This window comes from Arvicola amphibius, chromosome 14 (genome assembly GCF_903992535.2).
Source record: "Arvicola amphibius chromosome 14, mArvAmp1.2, whole genome shotgun sequence".
Lineage (NCBI taxonomy): Eukaryota > Metazoa > Chordata > Mammalia > Rodentia > Cricetidae > Arvicola > Arvicola amphibius.
In genome coordinates this window covers 9,469,848-9,482,359 of record NC_052060.1, presented here as the reverse complement: position 1 = coordinate 9,482,359, position 12,512 = coordinate 9,469,848, and the positions used below count along the sequence as shown (strand labels likewise).

Below are 12,512 nucleotides of genomic sequence, written 5' to 3'. Positions count from 1 at the left end.
AAGAGATGGGGAAGGGTCTGGTGACCAGTGAGATAAAGTATATTTCGGTCTTTAGCCCCAATTTGGGCACATGAAGGCATGGCTGTGAGCGCCAGGTCAGGGGTAGCCTCCCTGGCGAGCTTCGGTGAGCTGCCTGCTTGCCTCTCTAAAGATTATCACAGGTGTTCGCCCACGAGTGGCGTCAGGAGACAACTAAGGTGTTAATAACAGCGAGCATGGAAGCAGGAGGCTGGTTACTGGGGTACAGGAGGGGGCCCGGCAGGAGGGGTGAGGATAAGTGTGAGCCACAGAGGACTTTATGATCAAAGGATCTCATGTACGTCTGTGACCATGACATCCTTTGTTTTGTACAGTTAATTTATAATGATAAAAAAGACATAGTCCACGGCTGGGGAAGTAGCTCGGTCAGTAAGTGCTTGCCTTGCCAACGAGAAGAAGACCTGAGTTCAGTCCCCATAACCAAACCTGCACGTGGTAACACACACTTGTAATCATAGCACCGAGGAGCCAGAGACAGACGGGTCTCCTGGGCTTGCTGGCCAGATAGCCTGGCTTAGCTGGTGAGTCCAAGTTCAGTGAGAGACTTCTCAGAAAACATGGAAGAAAATGGTGGGTGGTTCCTCTGAGCAATAATACCAAGGTTATGCCGGGTACACCTTTAATCCCAGCACTCCGGAGGGAGAGGCAGGTGGATCTCTGTGAGTTCAAGGCCAGCCTGGTCTACAAGAGCAAGTTGCAGGAAAGGCTCCAAAGCTACAGAGTAAACCCTGTCTTGAAAAACCAAAATAATAATAATAATAATAACAATAATAATAATAATAATACCAAGGTTGCCCCCTGGCCTCCCCAAGTATGCACCCGTGTACACATGTGCACACACACACACACCTGCACACACCCGCACATACACATACATAATTTGAGCACTCAAAAAAAATCTTCCTGTAGAAAAAGACAAGATCTGAGTAAATTGGGAGCATGGGAACCATGGGAGAGGGCTGAAAGGGAGGGAAGAGGCAGGGAGGGGAGCAGAGAAAAATGTAGAGCTCAATAAAAAGCAATAAAAAAAGAAAAATAATAATCTTCCTAACCCATGTGTGGCATAATCACTATTCTATGCCCTAGTGGAACCTGTGTTTTCTGTGTACATCTGCGACCTGTTTAACTTCTGTCACTCTCTAAATTTGCTTTTCAGAGGATCATAAGAATGAGAAAGAAGAAGCTGGGCTTGAGCCGCTGGCCCTCAGGTAATTCCGAAGACAGTCTGGTAAAGGAACCCGGGCAGGGTGGTCCTGAGCGCACAGACCAGGACGGGAAACTGGATGAGATTAGTTCATTTGTTCACTGAACACCAAATTCTTTCTTTTCTGTTGATATAATTTTTTTGCCACAGTAATGCTTCAGGCGTGGTAAGCTAGAAGCAGTCTGACTCATGGATGAGCCATGTGTGTCTCAAGAGTCTTTCCCCTTGCCTACGCCTCCTGCCCCATGAACTTCCTGCTAGGCTGGCCTGCCCTGTGCTTTATTGACAGCTAACTCAGTAGTCACTTTATTTCCTGGGAGAAAGAATTCTATGACATTATGTAGAGAAAGGGGCAGAGATGGTGTAGGTCCCAGGAAGGCAACAGTGTAGCCTTAGGGAAACATTCAATTGGTAATGCTCACGAAGAGACTGACTCAAAGAGACAGACTGGGGTCATTTGTTGGTCCAGGAAGGCAACAGTGTTGCCTTAGGGCAAACATTCAGATGGTACTGCTCAGGAAGACACTGACTCGGGTCAGTTGTGGCCACTGGTTTGAGCTCTTTGCATCCTGTTTACACCTAGTTCACGTCAGCGCTTCTCAGAATATCTGTGGTGAAGACCATGGTGTCTGGGGTTCTTTTTGGTCTTGTTTCTCATCTCACACAGACACATGGAGGGCCTACACGCGAGCCAATGAGATGACGCCACTTATCCAACTTTCAGATGTCGAGACAACGTTCGCTCCACATTTTCAGAGACTTCCTTTTAATTTTTATACTTGTCGGAGATGCTAATAGTCCTTAGACTGCCGCTGTTTTAGGGACCACCTGTTAAGCAGTCACGCCTTCAAGGTCTGGCTGTGCCTCTGCTGCTGTCGGCACGTGGCCTGGGCACTGTGTGGCTACTGCTGTCTATCCATTTACACCACACGTACGCAGTCAGAGATGTGCTGCTTTCCTATTCTCTACAGAATGGCACCCGTGGCTGACATGGGTCTCCCATGGGCTCTAGTGAAGACTAACCGGTCTGGGTGACCTTGGTTTACCGGTGACCTGCTCCTCTTTCCACCAGGCTCAGCAGGGAGCTCCAGGAGAAGGAGAAAGTGATTGAAGTCCTACAGGCCAAGCTGGACACCCGGTCCCTCTCTCCCCGCAGCAGTCACACCCTCTCCGACTCCCAGCGCTCTGCCAGCAGCACCTCCTTCATGTCTGACGAGATAGAATCCTGCTCTGACATGGATGTAGCCAGCGAGTACACACACTATGAGGACAAGAAGCCTTCGCCTGGTCACTCAGGTAGCCTTCACGATCAGAGTGGCACCTTCTGTGTCTAGACGGAGAGGACACCTCGGGATCCAGGCCTTATAGTCCGCTCTGTGTATCAGGCTGAATGGAACATGGCTCGGGGACCAAGTGCCAAGCACAGGCTCCCATGGGGTAGATCCTTGCTCTGTCACTGGCCTTGTAAGTAATTCTGCCACTCTGAGTTCTGTCATCATATACATGATGACGTATAATCCCGAGTGAGAATCTGGTGGCCCGCCTTTACTGCTCACTGAATCTGAGGGGCCTCCTTCCTTAAAGTAAAACCGTCTCATGTCTTTGAAATTTCTGTATAGTGGCCCCTGAGTATCCGTGGGCTTTCACGGATGCTGCCACGGTTGCAACTTCAGGGTTTCCAGGTTCTCAACTCCCTCTGTCGCCCCAAAGGTGGTTCCCTTACTGAAGGAGCTACCTAAAAGTGAGAAAACGCATAATGCAAATGGCCCTTGTCCTTAGGGCTTTTCACAACAGCCAGCCTCTGGCCCTGGTACTCCCGGATGATATAAGGCCTGGGTTCCAGTTCTCTGTAGTACACCAAACATTTTCTTTCATTCACGGGTTTTGTAGAGTCCATCCATCATTCGAGTCATTCTGCTGTGTTGTCTTCCAAACCATCAGCAACCAGTGCATCTCAGGGGCTCAAGGTCGAATCCAGCAACAGCCCCATCAGCTTGCCAACTCCCCAGAATCCCCCCAAGGAAGCCAGCCAGGCCCATCCAGGTACGCAACGGCCAGTGGGGCCGTAGATCCAGCTCTCCCGGCAGCCTGCTTGGTTTTCCTCTAGGGATAAGGGTGGAAACTGGTAGAAGCCTAAATCCATTCCATTCTAGGTAAATCAGGATGCTAGTCTCATTCATCATCTGTATGTGATTTTTAAAAATTAGAAAACAGGAAATCTGCAATAAGCTTTGATCTATGAACTGGTTTTAACTAGTAGTCGACTAACCCTTTTTAATAACTACCTTCATTTCTTTCTCTAACTCATCCTGGAGAAAACAGGCACACATTTTTATAGGATTACAATAGCCAAAGAACAGAAGGAAACTCATACCTATTAATCCCATTCATGCTGCCTACTTATCTGGTACAATGCCTTTTCCCATAGGTGGTACAGCTAACATCATAGCTAAGTGCTGTTTCTTTTGCATTGCCGTCGGTGGGTTTATGATGGGTTGATAGTCCACGGTATGGACATGGCGCATGTCCTGGAGACAATGAGAGGGGGGCACTAGCTTTCATGTCTCAGCACAGCTGGCAGTAGTTTATTGATCACTCACAGTTCTTCTTCAGAGACGGCAGAGAAAGGTCAGACCCTGCTCCCTGCCTTTCCCTATGGCTGGCTACCTCCATGGAGTGTGTGATGAGGTCTGATTCCCCCAGAGCACAGTCCTATTTTTTTTTTTTTTTTTTTTTGGTTTTTCGAGACAGGGTTTCCCTGTGGTTTCTAGAGCCTGTCCTGGAACTAGCTCTTGTAGACCAGGCTGGTCTCGAACTCACAGAGATCCGCCTGCCTCTGCCTCCCGAGTGCTGGGATTAAAGGCGTGCGCCACCACCACCCGGCAGCACAGTCCTATTTTATGCCACCTTCACCCTTCCCAATCGTTCTCCTACCTGAGCCTGGTCTCTGTGGTTCTGGGTCTGAGCAGGCAGCAGCTGGACTGAGATCACGGAGGGTGGGCTACTCACCCAGAGTATCGATAATCTACCTAACGCTTTCAGCTCAAAGAGAGCCTAAGGTCAGGGGTTTTAACATCACAGCGCCTTCCTAAATGATACCTGGACTGGGACTCTAGGCAGTTTGTATGTCTGCAGTATCACTCTGAAACAGTATCAGCACTGTGGGACCAATGATGTATTGTAGATGTAGTTGTGTCTTCCACGTAAGACGTCCTCCTTAGGATAGTGTTGATTTCTGCCCTTCTCCCCACTGGAAAAAAAGAAACAGATTAAAACACTAGACTTTCATCGTGTTTCTAAAGATTTGGCTACACGTGGACTACATGGATCACTGGGGGAAAAGACCTTTTAATTAAACTTCTGGGTCCTACCCAAAGAGTTTGTCATTCCACTACTATGCTTATGATGGGTTGATAGTCCAGGGTATGGACATGGCGCATGTCCTGGAGACAATGAGAGGGGCTGGTATGCACTGCATGGTAAGATCCTGTCAAAGGATGGGGAGGAAAGAAAATGCAAGAGAGGAGGTGGAGCCTTTTAAGAAGGGGCTGGGAAAAGGAAGGAAGAAAAACAAGACAGTACCCTCCTGGGAAAATACGATCGAGGTGTATCACATACACGTTTAGAAATGCCTCAATGAAGCCCATTTTATTAGCTTCTAAGCTAATGAAAATATTCAGTATTATTCTCAGACAGGTTTGCAAGCCACCCTCTCAGCCACACCACCTTGGCTGTTTTTCATCTTGTGGATGAACACATTGCTTTGGATTTCCGAAGCTTGCTCCCACCAGAGCCCCACACTGTACCTGTTAGTAATACCTGGTCTAGCCTGCCCCTGTCAGCATGATCCCAACACAATCACAAAAGGAGTTCCAGATGAGTCGATGGTCTTTTCTCAGAGAGAGGGGCTGGTACCCGCTATGACCAGCATCCCCGGGGCCTTTGAGGAAATAAGCATAGTCATCCTGACCTGCCTCTGAAGCCAGTTACCTCTGTGTTAAGCAGAGGCTATAAATACAGGCAAGCCTGGCAAAGACACCTGCCAGGCTGCTTCTCAGGAATAACACTTGGCCTTGCTGGCTTAGCCTGTACCACATTAAGTGCTGGCCACATGACAGATCCCCATCTGATCAGGAAACGATCTGTCTCCCCTATTTCTTCTCTTACTTTTTTCTCTAATAATGTCTCCTTTCTCCCTAACTCTTTATTTCTAGGCTTTCATTTTAACTGCACACCCAAGCCGGCTAGCCTTTCCCAGACACCAATGCGCTCAGCTCCACCCAGCTTCCTACCTTTCAGGCCCTCCGGCCCTCCCCTTCTCGGTTGCTGTGAGGCACCGGTGGTGTCCTTGGCCGAGGCTCAACAGGAGCTGCAGATGCTGCAGAAGCAGCTGGGAGAAAGAAGTGAGCACTGCTGCCTTGGTGTGCTGATGCGTGGCGGCCCACACAGTGTTGCTCTGCATGGCTTTGGCTGGATGGGGGTGAAGGGAAAACTAGGCACATGTCCCAGGCGGCAGATGGAGGGGAAGCTTGCTTGCTTCTTTTCTGAAATGCGGCTGCTGTTGTCCCTGGGGTGTGTCCCATCAGCTACAGGAGGAATTCAGACACTTTCGACCTGGTGCTCACAGACTGCTAGCAGAGTTAGGCACAACACAGTCTGGCAGCGTGCACCCCTGGAAGTCTGGAAAATGCTTAACGGCAAGAGGGATAAAGCAGTTATGTTTTACCCTGGCAGGGTGGCCACGTGCATGGACGGCTTTGTGGGGTCATTGCATATCTTGCTGCAGACTGCTCTAAATGACATTGAATCCCCAATATCATCAGCTTGGGATACAAAGGATGATGTCGAGATTCAGAAGCAGAGCGGGGTAGAGCCCCCTTATGGTTCAAGTTCATTCTGCCCCCCCCCCAACAGGAAACAGGACACGTAGATGGATAGAGCCGTAACCACCGGCCGTGACAAATAGCTGTTGTGAATTCTGTCCTTTGAGCCCATAGGTGGTTTAAACGCATGTGACGGCAGAGCTCGCAGAAAGGGTCTGCTGTGTATGCACTGGATGCCTCGTTGTAAGAGTTTATATGCACGGAATCACTTTAGGTGTAGGAAAACAGAAGTGCTTTGTAGTAATGATTTCTAAAGACAACTAGGAAGGGTTTGAGAATTTCCCTGAAGTCATATTCTATGCCTGCAAGAGAACTTGAGTGAGCCAGAGGTTAACAGAGATTCTCCACACCTAGAGAATTGACTGAGCACAGAGCAGAGCCAAGAGTTTCTATCTGTAAAGCCCCTAAGGGCAATTGGATCAGGGCTCCCCGCCCCCGCTTCTTTTTAATCAACCCTGAAAATGGATAATTTATCTATTTCGCGCCCAGCTTGACCTTCAGAATTCACTGGGTCGTGACTTCAGGAGGGTGGGCTGAGTCTGTGGGCTCTGAAATCTAAGGGAATAAACCTTTGAGCATCAGTACAGGGCTCACCTAACACGACTGTGGTCTTGCCGGAGCCTCACAAGAGCCCTGTGCAGGGCACCGAGTTAGAGCAGGCAGCTAACACTCCAGGAGACTGCCCCGTGGAAGGCATGTCCTGGTGGCCTGTGCTCTGCTCCTGGTCTCCCCAGACCTCTGTACTAGGGTGCAGCTGCCCTGCTGCCCCGAGCTGTGGGTTGGACCCAGTGGAAACCCTCTGGTGATTTTCCACACCTATTCTCTTTAGAGACCTATGGATGGGCTAGGACTTAGGACCTAAAACGGTTCCATCAATAGTTCTGACACCAACAAACATGCCCCATGTCAAAATGGCATGGTATTCTTTGGCTTCCATTTCCTCCCCTCTGTCCTTTTCCTTTGTCTTTTCATGGTTGTCAGCAGATCTTCATGAAAGAATAGAATAGGAGAATCTTGTGCATAAAATGGTGTGTGTGTGTGTGTGTGTGTGTGTGTGTGTGTGTGTGTGTGTGTGTCTGTCTGTCTGTCTGTCTGTCTGTCTGTCTATGTTTCCTCGGGCGATTCTAGCATGTAGCCCAATCTGAGAAGCAGTTGTAACTGAGGATAAAAGCTGTCCAGTGGCCCTTATACTAATCCTTGCTCAGAGTCTGAACGGCTTGGAGGAAATGATGGACTCGTTTCTTCATCCCTGTTTGCTTAGAGGGAGTTGCCTGTCTATTTGGCCCGTGTTGATAATCATTGGAAGAAACCAACCCACCACATGGTCTAAACTATGGTCCTGTGCTCCTCTTTGCACCTACTCCCTAGTCTAGGCTTTAAAAAACAAGCAGGAATATAAACTCTGCGTAGGGACCCTCCTTTCAGACACTCCCAAGAGTGGTCAGACACAGGACATCACTGAATGCTTGCCACTGCTTAAGGGGCTCAAGGAGACACCTGTGGTCTCATAGGGTCTCTGAAAGTATCATCCTAGGAAAGAAGAGGTCCAGCATCCTCTTTGGAACATGTTTGATGATTCTTTAAGGTTGGATGACATGCTGCAGTTTGTCAAATCTTGGAGTGGGGGGGGGGTAGAGGTTTCAAATCACAACTTTCCTTACAGGGTTTTCCCAACCCAAGCAAAGAGTTCTTTAATCTGGAAACATCTACCTGGACTTTATACCCATCTCCCCGAAGGAGGCATGCAAAGACTGACTAACATTTAGCTCTGGGGATGGCAAATGCAGGCAGACACATACTCCCGTTTGTAGGTGTGACCAGTCAGAGAGCCCATCACGTTCTTTACCCCTAACTTTGGAATGACTCCTACTTCCAGAACTTTCCTGAATTCTATCATGAGGACCTGTCAGTAGGACTCAGAAATGGAGCCCTGAGCTTTTCCTTTGCATGCCCAAGTGATTTCAGATCCCTCATTATCCTTTGCCTCTCGGGGTCTCATTCTAGGAAACGCAGATGGGGAAAGTCAGGCTTAAGGCTTTGAGTTTCCACCCAACTGGTACCCTGTGATGAACTGGGTTCCCGACATCCCCCCATGTCCATCGCTATCTCTCTTCTCGGTGTTCTCAATGTCCTCACGGTTCCTGGCTTCTGATAGCCTTCGTTTCTCCCTTGTGTTTCTTTCTGTCCAGGTGTTAGCATGGCTCCTCCTGCCTCCACCGCTACACTGCTGAGCAGCCATCCAGAAGCTAGCTCCTCCCGCTACCTCAACCCTGCTCAGCCCCACTCTCCTACAAGGGGCATCATAGAGCTGGGCAGAATCCCAGAGCCTAGCTACCTGGGTGGCAGCGGCCCGTGGGACATGATGAGGCCTCAGAAAGGGAGCATCTCTGGGGACCTGTCCTCGGGCTCCTCATTGTACCAGCTTAACTCCAAACCCACAGGTAACACACAGACCTGGGACTTGCTTCTCCAGAAGGGAAATATAGACAGGATACAACTTCTCCATCCCTCAGATATGTCCTGTGCACAAAACCCCATCATACCAAGTGGAGGGGTGTAACTCAGGGGGCAAACAGCACGACGGAGCTCAGTTCCCACAGTAGGAAACTTGAATTCCCGAGAGACAGCCCAAAGTGAAAGGGTCTGCTTGTGACTGGAGAGTACTTCTTCTGGGTCCTTCTGGGTCCTAGAGCCATGCAGGGGACTCCTTATTCCTGTCTTAGTAAAAGTGATGCAGGGAAGCCTCAAGCATTGGTCCCTAGCTATGACAGGTAGGATGAGGGCATGTGGTTTTTACCTTAGGGCTTTTCTTTGGTTGGGAAAGGATGGATTTTGCTGAAAACTGTCAAATCATATATCAGTAAGAATAAAGGGGCTGAAAGGACAGTAAGACCTTCTCTGTCACCCCCCAACCCACACTCAAGAGGTGGGCACACCTTGCCAGGTCAGTTAGGGTTGTCAGTTATTTTGTTTTTTTTTTTTTAATTTCTTTTTTATATGCATTGGTGTTTTGCCGTGGGTGTCGGGGCCCCTGGAACTGAAGTTAAGACAGTTGTGGGCGGGAGGGGAGCAGAGAAAAATGTAAAGCTCCATAAAAATCAATTTAAAAAAATTTAAAAAAAAGACAGTTGAGGGCTGCCATGTGGGTGCTGGGGATGGAACCCAGGTCCTCTGGAAGAGTCAGTGCCCTTAACTGCCCCAAACTGTCAGTTACTTTCTAAGTGATACATAGCTCCCTTTTACTGTGGATGGCAGTCTTAGCAAGGGGCCATCCTGTGCTTGAGGACTTCCCTTCTTCTTAAGCAAAGCTGCCTGGGTGGAAAAACACCGTGAGCGTAAGGAAGGTGACATTAGGGCCAGGCTGAGTATACCCTGGCAGAGCTCAGCTACCCTAGCAGCCAGCGTTCTAGTTTCTGCCTTGTCCCGGGATGGTTGCAGGGGCCGACCTGTTGGAAGAGCATCTCGGTGAGATCCGGAACCTGCGCCAGAGGCTGGAGGAGTCCATTTGTGTCAACGACCGGCTGCGGGAGCAGCTGCAGCACAGGCTTAGCTCCACTGCCCGGGAAAACGGTAGGCAAGGCCCAGCCTCTGTCGTGACAGAGGCAACAGTCTCTAGGCAGAGCTCCACAGCTTTCTAAGCCCTCCAATGCTCTCTCCTTCACTCGGTTGTCACAGTGTTGTCGGATGTGTCTGAGTTCTCTGGCCTCTTGTCCTTAATCTCTATGTCCCTGGCTGGTTCTCTGTGTCCTTGTTTGTGACTGGTAAGCAGTAGGCCAGGCTGATGAAGAGCCACTCCTACCCACTTCACTTAGGAGGCCATTAGTCCCACCTCTGCCCCCACCCCCACCCCTACCAATGTTGTCATCTGGAGGTCACCCTTCATATATGCAATTGGCCCTTCTACACAGCAACCTCAGTCAGTGAGGGAGAAGAAGCTTCCTACACAATTGTAATGCCTTCACATGCTAGGTGCACACAAAAAATACATGCTTGGAGAAGGAACACGTACCACTCTGCATCAGCCACTGTGCTCAAGTTAATCCCACACCTTGAGGGTTGCAGATTTCTGCTGGGTCAGGACAGAGGATCTTTGGGGGAATGGAAAAGCATCAGTTACATGGGACATACGTGTATTTTCTAGGTTCCACCTCTCACTTCTACAGTCAGGGCCCAGAGTCCATGCCTCAACTCTACAATGAAAACAGAGCCCTAAGGGAAGAAAACCAAAGCCTGCAGGCTCAGCTCAGTCACGCTTCCAAAGGTGGGTTGTGCAAAATCACAAGCTACAGTTCCTCCCAGGTCTGTGTCTACCCTGGCCAGGACGATCACCAGCTGGAAAAGCAAAGAGGAGGTTGATGGACCAGCTACCCAGATTTACCAGCCCAAGATTTACATTACTAATCTGTCTACAAGGGGCTATTCCCTAAGACAGTGGTTCTCAATGTGTGAGTCATGACCCCTTTGGTAGGTCAAACAAGCCTTTCACGAGGGTCATTTAAGACCATCAGAAAACACAGATATTTATATTATGGTTCATAACAGTAGCAAAATTACAGCTATAAAGTAGCAACAAAAATAATTTTATGGTTGCAGTCACTACAACATGAGGAACTGTATGGAAGGGTCGCAGCATTAGGAAGTTGAGAACCACTGCCCTAAGGGATCCCAACCCTGGCCCTTAGGCTGCTAGGTTCTGGGACTCAATGGCTCTACGAAGCCCATGCCTTCTGAAAGCGCGCCACATCTGCCCAGCTAGCTGTCTACCCACCTGTCTTGTCGGTTTAGAATCTGCCCCCTTCCACCTGCTCACAGATACTGGGATCCATAAGAGCAGATAGCGTACATGCCTGTATTCTCTCATACGCCTCCAGACCAGTACAGCTGTGGGCAGCTGTCTGGGTCCTGTTCTCCATTCCTCGGCCTTCTCACTACCTCCCTCACTTAGGGATGCTCTCCGGTGGTCCTCCTGTCGCCCCATGTCCTCTAAAGCTTTCCTAGCCCTACCTTAATCATCATCTGTAAGTGGGCATCATTTCCCATGTGGCCTGGGAGGCAAATTACTTTAGTATTAATTGACCGATTAAACCAATATCTGACTAGTAACACATTATTTTTGTTTACAAATATCTTTTGAATGGCTATTAAAAGGCTAAGAACAGTATATGAGAGTACTAAGTCCAGAATGAAGGAATCCTTGTGGAGGCAAAAGGCAAGAAGAGCTATTTCTCCAGTACAAGGATATTTGAGAGGCAAGGCCCAGAATAGAACTAAGGTTGATGGATGAGAGGAGGCAGAGAGATTGACCTTCCAGTGCATGCTGGGAGAGGAGACCAGCCTCACTGGTGAGACATAGAAAGAGACCCAAATGGATATACTTGTTACCATGGACTAGCCTCGGATGACGAGTCCCTGTAGATCCTCTTCGAGGATGTCACATGGCCAGAAAAAAACCAAACGTCCCAATTTTCAAGATGAGGACAAAAATATATTCTGAAAACCATAAACAAGAAATCAGTGCTGGTCTTTGATAAGACCGAAGGTGGAGAGCTGAGCAGCTGCTGTGAGCGCCTAGAAAACACTGACCTTTAGGAACACAGTGCCTTCCCTCAGAGCAAGGGCAGGTGTGCTTACACAGAGCGTTAGACACCACAAAGAAAGAGACCCCCACCCCGCAGGATGTGGGGTCCGCTAAGCCAGACTGCCCACCCCCCCCCACACACACACAGGACTTTTCTTCTCCCGGCCTCAATGTATTTGGGGTTTGACTTTCTGCTGAGCTTTAGGCCGTGACGTAACTACTACCCCTGTGTCCTACTCACTAGGACACTCCCAGGAAGTAGAGCGCCTGCAGGAGGCTCTGCTCGCCTCTCAAGCCCAGCTTCAGGAGCTGGAGAAGGAGCTGGAGCAGCAGAAGGCTGAGCGGCAGCAGCTGCTGGAAGACTTGCAGGAGAAGCAGGAAGAGATCTTGCACTTCCGGGAAGAGAGGCTATCCCTCCAGGAAAAGGACTCCAGGTAGGTGGGGCCTTGATAAGGAAGGCCCACTTTCAGTGCAGAAGTGAGACTCTCCAGGGGCTGGAGAGATGGCTCAGTGGTTAAGAGCACTGACTGCTCTTCCAGAGGTCGTGAGTTCAATTCCCAGAAACCACATGATGGTTCACAGCCATCTGTAATGAGATCTGGCGCCCTCCTCTGGCCTGCGGGCATACATGGAGGCAGAATGTTGTATACATAATAAATAAAGAAATCTTTTAAAAAAAAAAAAAGAAGTGAGACTGACAAAACAGTGGTTTCTTCCTTTGGAAAACCGGCTCCCCTCGCTATTCCTGCCACACTGGTCTCTTGGAGCCAAAGGAAGACTCTACTTGGAGCAAAAAGAATAACTTTTG

The 12,512-nt window shown here is 49.2% G+C and overlaps 1 protein-coding gene across 8 annotated transcripts in view; it reads left to right on the top strand.

Moving 5' to 3' along the window:
- The window catches only part of LOC119800732 (myomegalin-like), a 184,366-nt gene that overhangs the window by 159,836 nt on the left and 12,018 nt on the right, over positions 1-12,512 (top strand). For 3 of the 8 annotated variants that reach the window (XM_038310929.1, XM_038310932.1, XM_038310925.2), the window contains 8 exons: positions 1,196-1,247; positions 2,316-2,539; positions 3,134-3,286; positions 5,458-5,646; positions 8,316-8,567; positions 9,565-9,696; positions 10,268-10,387; positions 11,949-12,138. In XM_038310929.1, the coding sequence (XP_038166857.1) occupies positions 1,196-1,247; positions 2,316-2,539; positions 3,134-3,286; positions 5,458-5,646; positions 8,316-8,567; positions 9,565-9,696; positions 10,268-10,387; positions 11,949-12,138 (1,312 nt within the window). The remainder of the gene's footprint in view (positions 1-1,195; positions 1,248-2,315; positions 2,540-3,133; positions 3,287-5,457; positions 5,647-8,315; positions 8,568-9,564; positions 9,697-10,267; positions 10,388-11,948; positions 12,139-12,512) is intronic. The other 5 variants (XM_038310930.1, XM_038310926.2, XM_038310928.2 and 2 more) reach the window with 4 other exon arrangements.